The sequence below is a fragment of the Mya arenaria genome, chromosome 1, assembly GCF_026914265.1.
Source record: "Mya arenaria isolate MELC-2E11 chromosome 1, ASM2691426v1".
Taxonomy (NCBI): Eukaryota; Metazoa; Mollusca; class Bivalvia; order Myida; family Myidae; genus Mya; species Mya arenaria.
The window spans coordinates 48,944,600-48,963,772 of NC_069122.1; the positions used below are offsets into that span (position 1 = coordinate 48,944,600).

At 33.5% G+C, this 19,173-nt stretch overlaps 1 protein-coding gene and 1 long non-coding RNA gene across 2 annotated transcripts; both read right to left on the reverse strand.

Annotated features, from left to right (window-relative positions):
- Positions 1-11,187: 11,187 nt before the first annotated feature.
- On the reverse strand, positions 11,188-13,374 carry LOC128227683 (guanylate-binding protein 2-like). The gene is made up of 5 exons (XM_052938441.1): positions 13,146-13,374; positions 12,528-12,808; positions 12,137-12,352; positions 11,856-11,937; positions 11,188-11,600 (listed from the first exon to the last, which is right to left on the reverse strand). The coding sequence occupies exons 1-5, from the start codon at positions 13,258-13,260 to the stop codon at positions 11,188-11,190; spliced, it is 1,107 nt and encodes a 368-aa protein (XP_052794401.1). The 5' UTR covers positions 13,261-13,374.
- A 51-nt stretch (positions 13,375-13,425) lies between these two features.
- On the reverse strand, positions 13,426-16,737 carry LOC128213702 (uncharacterized). Its single transcript, XR_008257790.1, has 6 exons — positions 16,203-16,737; positions 15,946-15,978; positions 15,259-15,458; positions 14,477-14,616; positions 14,042-14,151; positions 13,426-13,549 (listed from the first exon to the last, which is right to left on the reverse strand). It is a non-coding gene; the product is annotated as an uncharacterized LOC128213702 (long non-coding RNA).
- Positions 16,738-19,173: the final 2,436 nt, after the last annotated feature.

Below are 19,173 nucleotides of genomic sequence, written 5' to 3' on the forward strand. Positions count from 1 at the left end.
ATTAATAAATTGATTTTGTTGATAGCTTAATTTGAAATAGTGTCCAACTTACGTTAAACGTAGTAATTCTTCAATATTGTGAATATCACATTTTCAGTTGATGTCAAAATGGAAACATGAAAGATCCATTCTATTCAGAAGATGGTTCACTTAAAGCAACAGCAAACCATTTTATTCATTTATTAAAACAAATCTCCTGTAAGTGTAGATATTCAATTCGTGAAACATAATAAAATCAAATCACATTATAGCATGCAAAATATATTCCGATTTAACTATCAAATGGTTGAACCCTGTTGCAAGAAATCTTGACATTCAGAAACGTTCTAATGATGTCCACAAACAGTAACCGTTTATGACAGCAATTACAATAAAAAAAACAATTAAATAATTTGACCAAATTAATAAATGCAGGGATTACAAAAGCTCGTCTTTGTTCAACAAACGTGGTGACCTGAAAACATGTTCGTTCAATATTGGTAACAATTAGGCTAACGACCAATTATGTTTTAATATCAATCAAAATCATAATAGCCGATAGCTTTAATCAACACCGGATATACTGTATTTGAAGAAAAAACAGCTGCTGGAAATTGTTTCAGAAACAACGGGACCATCAATCAATTTGTATCGTAGTATTCTGTATTTCATCTACTTTGTAATAGCTATTCTGCCGCCAGGGAATTTTTCAGAGGAATTGGTTTTCTTTTTGTAATCAATAATTTACAGTACATGTGCAAATTCTAAAAAAACGATGATCTGTTTATGGTCATCAATAGAGCCATGATCAACTCGGTTCATTGGAATATGAACGAAAGTTGCCAACTGTTGAAACTTAAATTATGAAAATTTGACATTTTTTGACTTTTTGTTAATTATTAAGTCTGTTTAACGGTGTTCGAATTTGTAAATGTGGTGTTACTCGGTTGTGTCCCTACTTCATTGTTGTCAGGGATCTTCCCTTGTGTCCATTTAAAGCCTTTTTTAATCTTCGACTTCTAGTGAAATCGCCTTGCATCAAATGTCTCTAGATGGCGCGCTGTAATAAGTTTGTTTTAAATGACAAAACGATGTTCAGGATACATAAGAAACCCATCAACATAGTTACCTTTATGTTCGTATATGCACTTCTGATGGCCTGGAGATGACCATATACAACCTTTGAAACATACCAAAGATGAAGACCAAAATTGAAAAGATAGGTCACCTTAATGTTTATTGGATATTTGTTGTCCTTGGCAATTATATTATCTATACCATTACTGACAAATTTGTCTGAATCGACTGCGCAGTTATCATGAATGTATTTGAGGCGTAACAATATCGTCCTGCACTCAACTGGGGGCTTCAATAGTTTAATGTCGTTCATAATGAGAGCCAAGGCTGATAATGACACATCCACATTGGTCATAGTTGACAATAAATTGTCAAGGGGGCGACGCATCAATTCGTAATACGATATGTGTTGCTTTATGAATACTGGGTTTGTGTTCCGCATATATGATATAAACATCCAAAAGTGTGAAGATATTTCCAGGACCAGAAGCACGAGACAATGCGCTTATTATATAAAAGCATGTTACAACATAACGTTTCATGAAATAAGGAATAGAATGGGTGATTTTTGGCAAAAACTGAACACTGTATCTTATCATTTTAATTTTGATGAAATTTACCATGATCCATTTGTCCAACAAAACCTTTACAATTAATCCATCAACACCCTATTAAATCAACATTTCGAAAATGTTATATTTTAAATTCACATGCCAAAAAATTTAGAATGTGCTTAGACCATACTGATGTTTTTCCCAACATCAATTTCAAGAAATATTGTAAAGAATAATTATGATGTCTCGTCCCATATTATGGTAAATAGACAGCGATGCATTATCTATACCAGAAATTGAGTTATTCCTGCAGTGGCTAATAATGCTCTAAATTATTCAATAACAAAGACAATGGACAGTTATAATTGCAAACAACAATATAACGGATAACCATTTGCGAGCATCTTGCCAGACCGATACATGTAATATAACCAATCCCACAAATTTGTTTTTAAGCTGATATTATGACTCACGAAAACAGCTCGTTAAGAAAAATATAGGAGGTTGTCCAAACTAAGTGTTCATGGAATTATCTTGTATAAATGATTTTACCGATCCTGTCAATAGTTAAGTTAAAGGGACGTTATATATCATCATCATCTTATCACTTTGATTAGATATGATATATGTGATACGTCTATGAATTATAAACAATAGTAAAGGAATCAAAACGCACTTACATGTATACCGTAATATTATCTTGAAATATATTCGTAAGGTGGTGGATTGCTGCGCATTCCTGGCAGTGTGAAGGTAGCAGTCTGACAGCTTGGCAGCCTTAATTGGCTGCTTTGGAGCTTTGCCGTGTGCGGCTAGCAGCCTAGCAGCTTTAGAGCGTGAATTGAGCAGCCGTACAGCCGGGGTACCTTCAAACAGCCGCGAATTGAAATATGTTAATGATATTTAAGCATTGAAAACAAATGAAATGTGTATCAGAAGGTTTTGGTTTCGTTCCATTTAATTGCATGTGTTCATATAGTATTGTCTTATCTTTGGAGAAGCCTACATCGCGCGAAATTTGTGTGTCATTAGATGACTCACAACAACTTCAAAGAAGCAAAAATAACTTTTTAATGGGATTTTCGAGATACATTAAAATTGCTTGACTAAGTTCTAATTTTATAAAAAAAAAGTTAAAACTATTTTTTAAGTTTTCGTTATGATACATATATATTTACGTTAAGATTAAAGTGATATTTAAAAACTGTCTAAAAACGTTATATAACTTTGTTGCTGAGATCGTCTCTGTACGCCATGGGGGATCACTGTGTTTGAGATTGTAAATAAATAAAAACAATCATCTTGAAATTATGTTGACATTCTCATGTTAAATAAAATAGTTAACAGATACGTCTCTGACACAAACCATTTATATGCATCCACCAATATTGTATTCCATTTTCATATTGGGTGATAGCATAGACAGACAAAAATAGATTATTAAACACCTATAGCTACTGGGAATTGCTATAACATTAAAAATGCATCCTGGTCCTAATTAAGGCAATCACAGCAATTTTGTTATTTGTAAGAAATTGCCTTTCTAATAAATAATCAATTTACATAACATTGGTCACTTGCATTTGCATTCCTCAGGGCCAGGATGGCTTAAAATCCCTCAATTTTTCAAAAAAACTATCAGTTTCGAAGCTGATGAAAGTGATCACTTAGCAAATATTAAAATACGGGTTCTTTGCAAGTTCATGGTAGATAAATAACTTATAGACTTGCGGATGCAGTTTAATTTTCATTGGTCTTCAAAAAAGTTTAGACAAAATTGTGCAACGGGGTCTACTATGACCGTACGGAATAATGTTGTGGACAAATTGTCCAAATTATTCCGGTGATTGTTAAACAGCAACGAACTGGTCAACCATTACGAAAGAAGTCTCACATTAAACAGAACATATTAGAGTTCATCATGGGTAAAAGAGATCGATCGAAAGCACACTCCAGGGACGGATCCAGAAGTTGACGTTAGAGGAAGCGTAACATAGAAAATGATTTTTTTTGTGTTTAAAATGTTGGCATGGGGGTTTGGGGCTACCAATTCCCCGAAGAAAATGTTAACAATTTCTAGTCCGAAATGATTCAATTTGGGCATATGTTGTACTTTTTTCCTTCAATATTGAAATAAAAGATGATCTTGGACGATTTTAGCGGGGGGGGGGGGGTCCGTTAGTCTAAATAAGGAATAGTGAATGCAGTTGTCCAGGCCCCAATTTCTCGAAACTTCTTAAGTCCCTTATAAGCTTAAGTTTACCGCACTATTTTATACTGAGCTTGTTTCTGTAGTTTGTCGCATAAATATTTATACCTTAACCCTTGGAAAATATACAAAGATGAGGGACTAACATCCCAAAAAGGTAGGTCTGTTCATAGTAATTTCATTTGAATTTTAACTTTCTGAAAAGGTTTTTATTTTCTTTGTTTCACGTAGCGTATTTTTGCTCTAAAATGTACGCATTTAATTTGGACAATGCGTGAAACTTAACTTTAAAAGAATGCCACAACCGTAAACTACATAATTAACAAATACGTAGCAATTAAGGCTTTCTTTCACTGTTTGATTTAATGTATATTTGTTTGCTAGATGTAAGGCTGAGCACTATTCAACCGGCAACGTATAATTTCTGACATTTATTCCGTGGCAAATGCAATGCAATATCCCACTTATATTGATAAATTATTTATTTATATTTATTTTGATAGACCGTGTCTGTGTTTCTTTATTGTCTGCATGTTATATGGCTTTGGATTTCAGTGCAACGAAAGCATATGTTTGGTTATTAGAATGATTTGCGTGTAATTGTTTTTATATCAAATGAATTCTAAATTAGACGGGGGCTTTAATGAATAAAACACTGTATCACAAACTGTGAAAGAAACTTCATAATCAAAATCGATCTACGTTATAACATTGCAGTATTGATAAAATAGAATGTCACCCTAGGGATCAGCGATAAAACGTTCAAACACTGATTCTATTTCTGCTTACCAGTCGTTTACCTGTGTAATAATGCAATGTTCTAATTTCAACGAAGTTTCATAGCTGAAGTCTGATAATTCCATTGGACTTTGATAATAACAACTACTGTCTACACCTTTATAAAGAGTATCTGTTTACAGTATAATGTATGTGCAGTACTGTCAACTCCCTGTCTTGCACAATCTTAATTGAAATTCTTCCAGACAACATAACTATCTCAATATCTTAATTTGTAATGTAGGGAGTATCGCTTTGTAACGGTCAGTGAAAACTTAATAAGAAATCACCGGTTTACGGTCACCTATGCCATTTGACTGTTAGCAAACCCGAAGCAATTTCCATGTAAAGGTTTCCGAAGTACATGTTTTAGGAGGACCATAAAACATTTTTGTTTTATAGCATATTTAAGAAATATTATACCTCACATATATGTGTCCCTACTTTGTATATATAAACTCGATCGGTCCGTATATCACTGTACTTTGATGAAAATCCAGTTTAATGACTTCAGCGGTCCATATTATATTTTTGGCCGGTCCGGACCTCGCCAAAAATGTAATATGGAACGCTGACGTCATACAATTGGTAAGTGCGGCTTGCTATTTTCACAACGGCGAAAACTTGTCGCAAGTAAACATTATTAGCTTTGTTCAATAAAACACATTTAAATCGCTTTAAAAATGTTGACTTGTAATGACCAGTGTTTGGTATAATATAAGAAATATAACACACCACTTCGGGCCATATGGCATTATTAGGACCGGTCAGTCAGCCCCCGAAGGTGAATGGACCGAGGCTTTAGCCGAGGTCCATATACACCTTCGGTTGCAGATTATCATTGTTCCACTCAACACTTGATGGTTATTAAATTTATATGAAAATGTATTCTGTAACAAGTTCTTAGGTGAACTGCGCGACTTAAGAAATATTGAAAGACTTTTGAAATTGGCTGCAAATGGCTTTAACGCTTGAACCGTTTTAATCAGTACCGGAAAAAGCATTTAGGATTGAAAATGCGAGCTGTTTTAGAAACAACTTTCAGAAAAAGTAGTACCGTAAAGATATTAACAGTTTGCACACCAATATCAAATAATAATATCAAATCAAATTAAACCGTTCATAATTGGATTCAGATTTAACCGTTAAATGAAGAAAACAAGTTGCAAGAGATCTTGACATTTGAAAACAATGAACAATGATGTTTTTCAAATCTAATAAAAGGAGCCTTCAATATTGTGTGGTCTAATCAATAAAATCAGGGATACAAAATAGTTGTCTCTATTCAACCAACGTGGAGTGTCTTGGATCCGACCTTAATAATGTTTGTTCAATACTGGTAACAAATAGGCTAACAACCAATTATGGTTTAATATCAATCATTTTCATAAAAGCCGATAGCGTCAATCAACACCTTACATACTCAATATTAATTATAAGGCAGCTGCTGTAAATTGTTTTAGCAACAATGGGGCCATCAATCAATTTGTATCGTGGTATTCTGTAATTCATCAGCGTATTATTATGCCGCCAGCAATTTTTTCAAGGATATTGGTTTTATCAATAATTTAGAGTACAAGTGCGACTTCTAAAAAAATGGCCCGTGTAAGTTTATCAACAGAGCCATGACCAACTCGGTCATATTTTCATAGAAAAGGAGCTAAAGCTGCCGTAATGTTTCACGTACGAATGACTTATTTTAAGCTTTTTTGCTGACAAAGGCCCGACTCAGAATTAAGATATTTATGTCTAATACTTGGTGCACTAGGCTCTTTTTTATTGTTGTTTTGCTAATGAATAGATGTGGTGCCAATAAGCCGCTATGGTGCTTATGCTTTGTGTCTTGAGCAATTTTATTTATTTATTTTAAATTCTATTACAAGACGTCAAAAAAATAAAACTCATAAATACTAAAAGGAATAAAAAAAGTCATATGTATGTTAATCACAGAGCAATTCATAAAGTGTTATCTTTGATTAAAACGAAATCTCACTTGACGGTATTTCATCCAGTGGAGGTATTGCATTGACACCCACTTGAGCCTGGAAGTTCCTCGGTTATATCCCCGATAGCGTCATACCGAAGGACGTTGAAAATGGTGCTCCCTTGAATGGTGCTCGTAAATAAAGGGAGAAACTGGTTAAACAGTGCAGGACGGCTGTTTTCCGTGTATGTACATTACAGAGAATCAAGGATCTTTTTTCTAGAAGAGCTAGGGTCTGCTTGTATATCGTTCCATTTCTTTAACAGCTAGATGCGACTTGAGATTGTGGTCATTTTCAAGTCATGTCACTTATGGCATTTAAAATTACCTTAAGATTTTGGTGGCATACGGGCCGATTCCTAAAGAAACCGATGGACGCGGGAAACCCTTTATGGCAAACTCTCAACATCAAACTATAAAATCTATGTCTTTTCCCTTTCCGTTAATAAAACACGACGTTGTTTTGTTTCTTCACATGATTAAATCCCGCATCATGTTCCCCTTTAAATACCATGAAAACAGTGTTTGTATTGGATTTGATTTCATCGATCAAGCCCAAATGGAGACTTAAAACTCGACAGGCAGTAAGATGGCTCATTATACATCGTCAATAATTGTAATATTAAGTTTATTGTTCATTTTCGTTTCCTTTAATCAAAATTTGAGTTTCTACTCAGATTACGTTTCCCTCTGAGTTACAATGCATGAGCACCAGAACGGTTTATTAGCACCGCAACTTCCCAATTGGCACAGGAATGTCAAGCTTATTGTATTAAGTGAATTAAATGCAGTTCTTAATTGTGTAAAGATGCAACCCTTATCAAAACAAAGCTACACATATGTTTAGGAATTGCTTAAACTTTGGAACGAGAGCGTTTTTCTTGAAAGTCCAGATTGTAAGTTGTAAGCATTAAGCTCTAGCTAGTAAGAAAGTCCCAACCAATCAAATTTTGATTTTTGTTTATAACTTTTACGTATAACACAACACACTGCCAGTCATTCCAATGAGAAACTATATTGCCCGTTTTTTTTTTAAATTGTACTAACATGTATTATAATTGTGTTCTGGTTGTGCTTTTGGTGTGTTTATCATTACACTATCAAAATAAGGTCCGCTCTGGCAGACATAATTAAACGAATCGTGAATAAAAAGGTATTAGTACTGGGTCATATAAAGGACACTCGCATGAGTCCTCACAGTACTGACATTATTTTGTCGAATGTGTTTTCCAACCGTGGCATTGTTTTATTGAAGGTGTATCCCAACCATGGCAATATGTTGTTGAATGTGTATCCCAGGCCTGACATTGTCTTGTGAAATGTATTTCCCAACCCTGACATTGTCTTGTGGAATGTATTTCCCAACCCTGACATTGTCTTGTGAAATGTGTTACCTAATCCTGACATTGTCTTGTGAAATGTATTTCCCAACCCTGACATTGTCTTGTGAAATGTGTTATCTAATCCTGACATTGTCTTGTGGAATGTATTTCCCAACCCTGACATTGTCTTGTGAAATGTATTTCCCAACCCTGACATTGTCTTGTGAAATGTATTTCCCAACCCTGACATTGTCTTGTGGAATGTGTTACCTAACCCTGACATAGTTTTCTGATGTATTTTGAAACTATGATTGAGGATTTTATCGCTAATTACAAATCATTTCTTCTAGGGCTATTCTTGCATGAAGCCCTTAAGGAATAGTTTTGTAGAATTATTCAGAAACTTTTGGCATTAGTTTTGTAATGAAGACTTTTTTAAAAAATTATTGCCATTTCAAGCCGTATAAAAGGTAGAACGGCTCCCTAGTTGGACAAAAGACTCCACGACGACCGATGCCAGAGATATTCATATACAATACCATAGTGAAATTTGCAGATAACCACGTCGTGAAGTTCACCAGGGCTTTAATAGGTAAAAACGTGCCATTTGTGTTACATAACATATGTTATGTATCGTATTAATACACTATTTATATAATATTAGTTTATTCCAACTGATACAAAATTAATTCGTTTAGATACTTTTTTTGCCTAATATTGACATTTATATCACGGATCAGAAAACATCCCTAACAAAAACAAATACTACCCTATCGAAATATTCAGTTTAAAACTGACACAACGGTTTTTCAAGATGGATGAACGGTACATCTTGCAGGGCATATGCTCAAGGTTAGTTGTGTTGCTTCGCGTTCACTCTTTAATTGACTTTGTAATAATAAATTACTGCAATTTAACATATTTCTCAGGTTTCACAATAGATAGTTGTAATGCATTTCAGTAATACATTGTAAACTACATGGACAAACACAGAAATCAAAATTCAAGTATAAACATAAAGTTTGTTTCTTTTTCACATATAAGCTGAAGGCACTGAGTGACAGTCATCCGGATATTTGTATAGTTGGGCGTATTTGAGAGAACAAAATGACCTATAGATTTGGCTGAATGCAAAAGGTCTGCCTGAATTTATTGGTCAAAAGGAACCCAAATAAACAAGTTTAGTACATGTATCGGTTTGAATTATTGTATAATGTAAACGAACCAATTACAATCGTGCTACACTGCTTTATTTTATACCTCATCGAACTAAATTATGAGTAAAGTAATATTGATATTCATGCTCAGTTGCTTAATGAAATTGTCATATTCGATCATAATATGTTTATTGTAATGGAAATTTACGGCGGGCATCTCGTGCACCATCTTAGATATTTTCTTTTCGTCAGAGCCTCCAAGTGGCCAAGCTCATTTTTCATCAACATAATTTAACCTACTATTTGATACAACAATATTTTGTTTGGAAGAGGGTTGCATTAACTTTCCATTTCAAAGACTTTTAGGTTATGATTCATATAGTAAATAAAAAAGACGAATTAATTCCAATGGTACGACATCGACCGTATGAAGTATTATTTTGTTATGTTAAACATAGACTATAATTGACTCAGAGTTTATGAAGGTAGCACGTTACAGCGGAATATACAATCAAAGCGCTGCAGGCACTAAAGTATCCATTTTTGCAGATGGCTTATTATTGATGGCCGATTGTTTAAGGTTGGTTGTTTATCTTTGAAGTAACCTTACGAACAGCTCTCATTCACAAAAATATGAGGAGAAGGAGGTAACAATGAGTCAACAAGTGAAGTGCAATGACATCACAGAGATTGATTTATGTTTAAATGCACATATTGGTTTCGTGTCTATAAATATACACATTAAACGTCTATCGATAGAAACAGTCAATGTGATAAATCACAATTTAAACAGACAATTATCAATTAAATACGAGTTTTTGTTTCAATTAACACCTACAGTAAAATTTGCAAACCGTTTTTAAGGAGCTAGGCACCAGGTGATACAAGATTTACATAGTTGTGAACAACGCATTGAATCCTACTTACTGGTGTACCAGAGCACTTACGACACATGTATTTTTCGCTGTTCTTGTGTATGTTTCCAATTCGAAATTTACTTGGTCAGTCTACAACGTAAATCACAGAAAAATTTAAAACACATATCTGTACTAATCGCATGACTTCAAATTCTCAATATACTAAACAAACACTAGTAAACCTTTATGCGCTATATTTAAACGGATTAACTTAGCTAAGACAGCGACAATACTATTTAAATCATGTAAAATTATGTATTATCGGCATCCTACTAGCTTATATTGACACTTCTAGGCCGTTTTTAAGGAAATATTTTATTTCCCCGAGTTCAAGATCACATGGTGCTATAGATGTATGTATTAACCATTTTACTACAAATGCACACACCATTTTGCACATACTTTTTTGCCGTTTGTATGCTTTAAAAGCAAAGACAGTTTTCCAAATTATTATTTTTTGCATGTATACCGTTTTGCTACAAAAAGGCATATCGTTTTGTACATCATTTCTTCGGCTATAAGGCACATGCATGTACCAGGTTGATACAAAAAACACAACATTTTACTACCAAAGCACAAACCGTTTTGCTACTTATCCTTAATCTTAATTATGAAGTATCTGAATAACTGGCACACTGTAACCATCGAGCATGAAATGTTAAAAATAATATTAATTATGCAAAACGTTCTAATTATCTATCAAAATCTGTTTTAAAAAATCCTAGTATAGTATAGTATAGTATAGTATAGTATAGTATAGTATAGTATAGTATAGTATAGTATAGTATAGAATAGAATGATATAGTATAGTATAGTATAGTATAGTATAGTATAGTATAGTATAGTATAGTATAGTATAGTATAGTATAGTATAGTATAGTATAGCATAGCATAGTATAGTATAGTATAGTATAGTATAGTATAGTATAATTGCATGCAAAAATATAGCAAAATTTAGTACTGGATAAGAAAAACACCTATATAAATTCACGCACATCAACAAGTAATACCTGTAACTGAAGTCGACTATTTCGTGGCATAATAACAGTATACCACTAAACAATTCTAAAATGTAAATAAGTTCCAACTTTATTCTCCTGGTTTATAGATCCATGTCTATATTTCGTAGACATTTAGGGTCAAACAATGTGTGTGATAGATTCACATATTTTAGAAACATTGTCATGATATATGTCTGAGTGTGTTTTGTTTCAAAGTATTGGACATTTTGGCGTTTCCTTTCCTTTTGGAGCATTTGCTTGTTCACCCTTTCCCGGCATGATCGGCTTTGGCTTTGGAATCGGCTTCGGAATCTGTGGACCCTGCGGGAATTTCGCCTGTTCGTAAATATTTTTCAAGTCGTCGTACTCTGCTACAAGTTGCTTATAGTATGTGTCGTCTTCTGACAACTCGGCCTTAGCCTTTTCTATCTCTAGAAACTTCATTTCCAGATTCTCAAGGATTTGAGATCCAATATTCACCAGCCCATCCATTTCAATCATTTTAAATGACTCAAGTGCCTTCTTTTCACCTGAATGTTCCTCTTTTGTTACATCTTCAAACTTCATTGGCATGACAAGCGATCCAGGTGAAAGGCGATCTAATTGACGTTCTGATTCAGCACCTGAAAATGGTTAGTTTATACATATCTTTTCAGAGTTATGAAAACAGTTTAACGCTGCATTTCTTTCATCAAACGAGTGTCAATTGTATTATGCTCCCAGCGTTTTAAGAAAATAAAGAATGTTACAAATCACATATACATTTATTGTAAATATGATTTCCTTCTATTTCGTTCGTTGCTTTTAATCGCATATTACACATCATCGTATTACTTTGAATAATTAAATAGCCTTTGTACAGTGACCATATTTCATACCGATTTTGTCTTTAACCATTTCGTAAACAAGTTGCTCTTCTTTGACCTTTGCATCCATATATTCCTGCAAGGCAGATCTAGCCTGTAAGTTCAATATCTTAATGATTAGTCGTACATTCAAATTATATTTCGTAAGAAGTGCGTTATCATATATAACATATTTGGTAAAAAAATAAAATCGAAACTTACACCACATATTTTGTAAAGAAAGTTAACGCCTTATGTAATATTGGATTCCGCTCTTAGATATTTTCCGAAATAGTGTCATATTATAAATATACCTTTGATCCAAGGTTACGTTCATGCTTTGTGAATTCATCAGCAAGCGTGTTGATGTCTTCAAAGTATTCGCTGTAACCATGCGAATGAGCATACTTCTTTTCTCTGATCTTCTGTTGAATTTTCTTGTCGAATGGTTTTAGAAATATCCTGCATCTTTCAATGGAGTCCTTCTCTACGATCGACTTGAATCGTTCCAAATGACTTTTAAAGCATTCCTGAAATAAAACGTTTTCTTCGTTAAATTAAACATACACAGTAGCCAAAACACAGTCTTATTCTACGATTTTTTTCCAAATAAAGCCAAACAAATTTACTATAAAAAGCAAACATGTAATTTTATGATAAAATGCCGTATTAGGTATAATTTTCTCACAACAAATGCAAACTTACGGCCGCTTTTCTGTTAAATATGTCACTGTCATTTACAACAACAAGTTCCTTCAATTTATTGACAGCAATGTCCATGCACTCATTGTGATATCTCTCAAGCTCTTTCTCATCTGGCATGTGCTTGCTAATCCTCTTCATCATTTCTTCTTGGTAGCATTCAGACGCTTTCCGTACTGCAAACTGATTTTCCTCGTCAGCCATCAGTTTCATAGCATCGGCTAAACACGGTGCCGTGTTTTCCTTCACGGACTTCATGTAGCTTATTATCATCGTTTTGAGCACTGGATAAATCCAAGCATTTGATGAAGAGTTATATTGTCTTATATTAAATTATTTTGCTGGTGAAATTTAGTATTTGGTCAAATAAGTCTAAAACTAGTTCAAGAACATTGATCCTATTTCATTATCTATATTCGAAAATTAAAATCTGTTTCTACATCATATATAAGACAACAAGTGGATTTTGATCTCATTACAAGAACTTACAATTCACACTGGTATATAACATGACAAATTAATTTCAATTAAAGACTAGAATATAATCATTAAAAGAAACGGGGCCTTGGTATCTTTTAAGATAGAAGTATATTCTTGATCGGTAATTGATTTGTTACATACTTCTTCCGTTTACCGGCTTTCCTGATTTTAATTTCTTAGGGCTACTGTGACATAGGTATTGGTGCAAGTCGTTTAACCGTTGCAAAAAGTCTGGCTCAATCTTAGAATCCGGCATTGACTCCAGTTGTTCGGGCCTCGTACATGGTATAGGGATTGCAATGCATTTCCTTTTCTTGAAATATCTTTTGATAAGCCGCCTTGGCTCGTTGTAGACCTTTACACTGTCCGATTTACCAGTCTCGTAAACCAATCGTTTTTCAAGGAGTTCATCAGCAGATGTATCAGATTTAAATCTTAAATCGCGTAAAACGAGAACAAAATTTGGAAAGAAGAAATCGAGAAAACTGTCGTCTTCACTTCCACTTCTAACAACCGTCACGTTAGATTGAATCAGTTTCAGAAATCTGTAAGACACATATAAATAGCCAGCAACGCACTATGATTAAAATCTAGCGATTCATGATTTAACTCTTACTAGGGCCGTCCTTTTTTCTTCGTTTGCAGCTGTCAAACGAACTAACAATCATTACCCTGACCTGGTGTTACGCTTCGATCATACAAATATAAATGGTTATGATATCTTCTCGTTTAGGTCATCACATAATTCAGACATACACGTTGGTCGGTCGCTTCAAATTAGTATATTAAGGAAAGCATAATGCAAAATGTGGAGCCCGGGATGCAAATCGATAAAGGAATTCATATGACACAAACAACAACATACTATAACAGACGACGGATAGAAACATTTGATAATTAAAGCAAAGTTGATATATTGGTTTTCAAGATTTAAGATTGTAAACACATATCAATTTAATTATACAACATCCTGCAGTTCCGAAAATATATGTTAATTTGAAAGAACGTATAATATGTGATAATTTGATTTTGTTTACCGAAACTTGCTGATTTGTGATGCATCAAAGACACCTTTAGTATTGTAGACGAGGACATTGCACAGCAGCGTTGCAATAATGAATATCCAAGTGTCATCTTGAATTTCAACCTGCAATCACATTGTATAATTGTGCCATGAATGCAGTTTGTGTTTTAAACGAAATTTAAATGTTGATTGCTCATAACTTGCGTCAAAGTAAAATAACAATATTCGAACTATTTACATGCAATAACAAGAAAACAAGAATATATTTTTAACTTAAATAAGATTTATTCATGCTAATGAAGCACTTTAAGATCTTCTGACAAACATAGAACAACACCCGTAGCGGTGTATGTACATGATTATTTATAGTCAATAAATATATCTCCCCTTTTCAGTTAAATGTTTTACAGATATTAAGCATTAATGTATTTTAATGAAACAAGCAAACCTTTTCTGGAGCATCGATTCCCTCCGTATCGAGAAAAACAATGACATTCCCTTTCTGGGTCGGGTGCGGTCTGCACATGATCCATATTCCTTACGTCTGTGTGTCTACTGAGTGCCCAACTGTGAAACACTCTCCTGAAACTAAATCCAACTTATCTGATCTATAAACATCAGCAAGAAATATAACCCGATAACACTCTTAATCAATTAATACCGGACACTATTATTTGATATGTCACTGAAATATACATTATATAACACAATCTACTTTTCTAATATACCTTCTGAACAAAATATAAGAACCTTAAGTTTAAAAGTGTTCGATGTGTTAATGTATTTCCGTAGCTTTAATAGTTATTTCTTTTCAAACATTGTCTAAAACAATGATAATGTTTTTTTTTTAATATATATTCAAAGGAACTGGCAAAATTGCCATTAAATTATGTCCCTGAGGTAACAGACGTTCGACTTGATCGTTTTCTAGTGTTTTTCGCTGAACCTCTTAAGTGTGTGACAGTAATATATAAGTAATACAATGGTTTGAACAGTAGATTTTAATTTCAATCCGATATGTTCACTCAAATATCACGTCTGAATTAAGACGTACCGCACAACAATAATACAATAATACTCCCACTTCGTAGGAATTTTGACTACTCATTCATCATATGAACTATTAACTACTTAACACAATGTGTTGTTGTTACCTACCAACACTATGCCAAACAAGAAATGCATATTTAAGTTTCTGTCCAACGATTTGAATGAGTAATTTTAACTTACGGCCACACTTCTGTACAAGGCGACTAAGAAGGTACGATTTTCCAGTCCTCAGACATCCAGCTACAGCTATGACACATAACGGCTCCTCAATTTGGCTAAGTTCCTCAAGGGTATCATGGTTGTAAGACAGTGTGTGTCCTTCACCAGCATCGGTTTTGACGATAAGTGGTAATGGTCTCTCGAACAATGAGAGTTTGTACCTAGAATAACATGTTTTGATTTCGGCATATTGTAATTCGTATTTATGATGTAATTAGTAGCTTGCATCAAACACCATACATGTTAAATTTGGATAACATTGCCGAATTAATTTTGTTTAATAGTTGAAGCCCGAAATTATAAATGTTCTGGTTTTCCCAAGCTTATCCACCGGTACACGTTGCATTGGAAACAACATAATCATTGATCTGCGACATTAAATTCAATAGCTTGAATTTTGACATTTTATTTGTACCACGATTGGAAATATATATATTGGAAATGTCGACCACGTCTGTAATATCCATGTTTTGTCAAGCATGTTGTTATCTAGACATACCCAGTTATGTGAACTCTGGGTTATATGTATTAGAAAGCGTCTTAATTAAATATTTTCATTACAATATAGCTCATCAGATTACATATCAAACTTGAATTTTTATCAAAGGTTATACCCGACGATTATGTGCATTACGGATGTCTACTTACTTGTGTGCAAGATTTCCATTCACAGCGTTGGCACTAAATTAAGAAAAAAAATTGCAAACCGACTTAGAATCAAAATCAAAATAAGGAAGTAGGTCAATTTGCAAATGTTCTTTTGACAATTTTATGCTTTATCAAATACAGTTTAGATACTTTGATTCACAGAACAATGATTATGTTTTAACATATTATTTTACACCGCGTTTATACGCATACATGTAGTTCATTGTGCCCATGTCCAATATGTATAAACAACATACCCGACCGATTTATTACCACGTGCGTGTTTGGGGGTAACAGGAGCTTCGCTTAAATATAAAATTCAATAGAAGTTTCTACATAGTGGAAACAATGACAATAATCAAACACAAATTAGTTTGCCACACATAAGAGAATCGCACGCTCTCAATGCTCGCCACAAAATGTCCTTAATTGATTATGTAATCGAAAACAAAAAAAAGAGAAAAGACTATGGACAATTCAAAATGATACGTGAAAATGTAAGAGAAGCTTTGAATGAACACATGTCTTATTCAGTTTACCAGTACAAGAAACACAGTATTATTTGACTTGCCTGGTTGCTCGTCTTACAACATATAGAAGGTAAACCTTGCATGGGGCCAAAATAATAAAGTTCAGGTTATCAGTCACCGCCGCAGTCGTTTGTCTCAAACCGGCTTCATTTTGTTTAAAACTATAAACATTTATGTATCCAACAAAATATTTTAAGGTGCTAAGAGAACATTTAAAAGTATAAGCATCACATCATATAGACATTTTCGCTTTCGGTAATACGTTTGCAAACATATTTTTAATTTAATTCTTAGCTGTTTTAGCCACATCCTCAGTTTTGTACAATAAACTTGTTTTGAATCACAAATGAAGAAACATTGTTTGATTGCTTCTTATCAAAATATTACCCATTAGCGAAACCGTTAACACAAAAGATGACTTTGTTCAAAAGAACATGAATAATTTGATTGTTGACAATTTCCTCTGAAGTGTATAACTGTGAATGCAAAGTAAGTTTACATATCACAAGTCAGTGTCTTAGTGCTAAACATTTCGTTAATTGCAACCGACTACATGATAGGACGCTCATTAGTGTGTATCAAAACCGCGACATTGGTAGGAATGATTTCCCTTTCAATTAAAGTTTTGTAACCAGGAAGTAATTTGAAAATACTTTTTTCAGAGTAAATTATTAAAATAAATAAATAAACGAACCAAAAACATTGAGTATTTTTACATGAATGTAAATATGTACATAGTATACGTATACTTATACAGTTTCAAAATGATGCTGCATTCCTATTATCATATTTAACTGATAGAATAGAATGAGTATCGACAATCACCTTCACTCTTCAATGTAACTTTTGTTCAGCATCATTATTGTTAATATTGTTGATCGTGATTGTAGTTCCTTATGTGTAGGTTGGTTGGTATGAAAAAAAGTGTGAGTATTTTCATCGATACCAAATAGTTTGAATAACACTCACATTTTAAACAAGTCTAAGGTTTTCAATTTTTTTAAGCACTCGGATAAAAAGTTAGCTGGTAAACATTGCAATCGCAAACAATAACTCCGATTGGAAAACTATGCAGGCATAATATATACAGAGGTCATTGAATACCTGAGTTCATTAGATTACTTCCAAATAAATACAAATATAACATTCGAAACAAAATGCAGGCCCATTAGCCACATAACTCTACTAAGATTATTTTATTTAAAGGCACACAATAAATATTATATTCTGATTATGATCATGTTTAACTCGTTTAACTCTGATGATAAAACAGCAGATGAGTTGTGTACAGTTTATACTATACTATACTATCGAATTTTTCGCGCTTTTTTAATTCGGAATTGTGGCTATGTTCCAATAATAAACAAAAATGATTAGGGCTATTTTATTTTTCAGCTGTACACTTATCATAGTTTTATTTGTTTCGATCATTTAAGTCAAATGCATTAAAAATAATTTGCATCGACCTATATTGCGCACCTTTAAAAACTCAATTATCAACGCTCAGCAATGTCTAAACGAGAAACACACATTCAAAAGACAACACAAATACCAAAATATCGTTACTGACAAATGTTGTGGTAACCGCGATATCACAGTCACTGAAAACTAAGCAATAATTTACTGCGAGAATTCAAACCAATTTATGAGCACACAATCTCACAGGTTTTCCAATATTTATCAATCGCTACGATTTAAAGGGCATACAATAAACATCAGAAGCAAAAACCACAAAACACAACAGAACAATGATTCATTATTCGTAAATACTTAAGCAAAATCAAACACGTTACCAATACCGCCCTTTCTCCTCAAACATCTTTATTTTGTTTCTAACATCCATGATGAGCAGTTTTCACCTTGAACAAATTAAGAAATTCAAATATATTAAATTATCAATATCGAACATGCATGGTATGTAAAGACAATGATTTAAACTGAATATATATTAATGATCTAGTACAAAAATTGCAGGGTGTAAATTGATCAATCCATTGTTATAATGGATTGAGCAATCATGTATTCTTTCAGCAAGCTTTTAGCGCAGGTTTTCGTATTACAATCAAATCTAACATCTCATTTGGCAGACGTTCCTACTACAGTAGAAATATTTATCAAATGTTTTAAATGTTCTAGTAGTCTCTTTTAAAATGGGCAAATGAAACATGTATATATTTAGTAAACAGGCTAATCAATGCTTTAATGCTACATCAATCCAGGTATAAACTTATTTCACGATTAGGTCGTCTTGAAACCGCTCAATGGCATGTCTACAACATGTCTATTCTACGGCGAACGTAAAATTGAATAAGTTATAACCCCGCGCTTAAATCATACTACGACCCCTAAGGCTTTTGAAATATAGGGATACGCTGTACGAGTACCCTACGAGCACCGTAGATCCTCTGCTGCCGCCGTAGGCTAGCTTAAGTGTAAACATGCTTTTTTTTTTAAAAAACTCGACCAAATTCGTAATCTTAGTTACTTTCTACAAAACAAAATACATGATCACAATGTTCAAAAATCTGCAAGAAAACAATGACAAACAAGCTAGCGCTTTCATACAGTATTTACTTCAAATTAGTGAAACAGATGAAGGAAGGTTGCTCCGGCAACAGCATTATTGGCCAGTGAAAGTGGCACTATCTCTTTCATTGTAAAACTAAGGCGAAATTTAACAAAATGTTTTGTTGCAAAT

Excerpts from the sequence above, each read along its gene's own strand:
- LOC128227683 (XM_052938441.1), bottom strand. The coding sequence starts at position 13,260 with ATGCCGGATTCTAAGATTGAGCCAGACTTTTTGCAACGGTTAAACGAC. Across the intron at positions 12,353-12,527 it reads TATTTAACAGAAAAGCGGCC|GAATGCTTTAAAAGTCATTT; the intron begins GTAAGTTTGCAT and ends GTTTTATTTCAG. Across the intron at positions 11,601-11,855 it reads AATGGTTAAAGACAAAATCG|GTGCTGAATCAGAACGTCAA; the intron begins GTATGAAATATG and ends AACCATTTTCAG.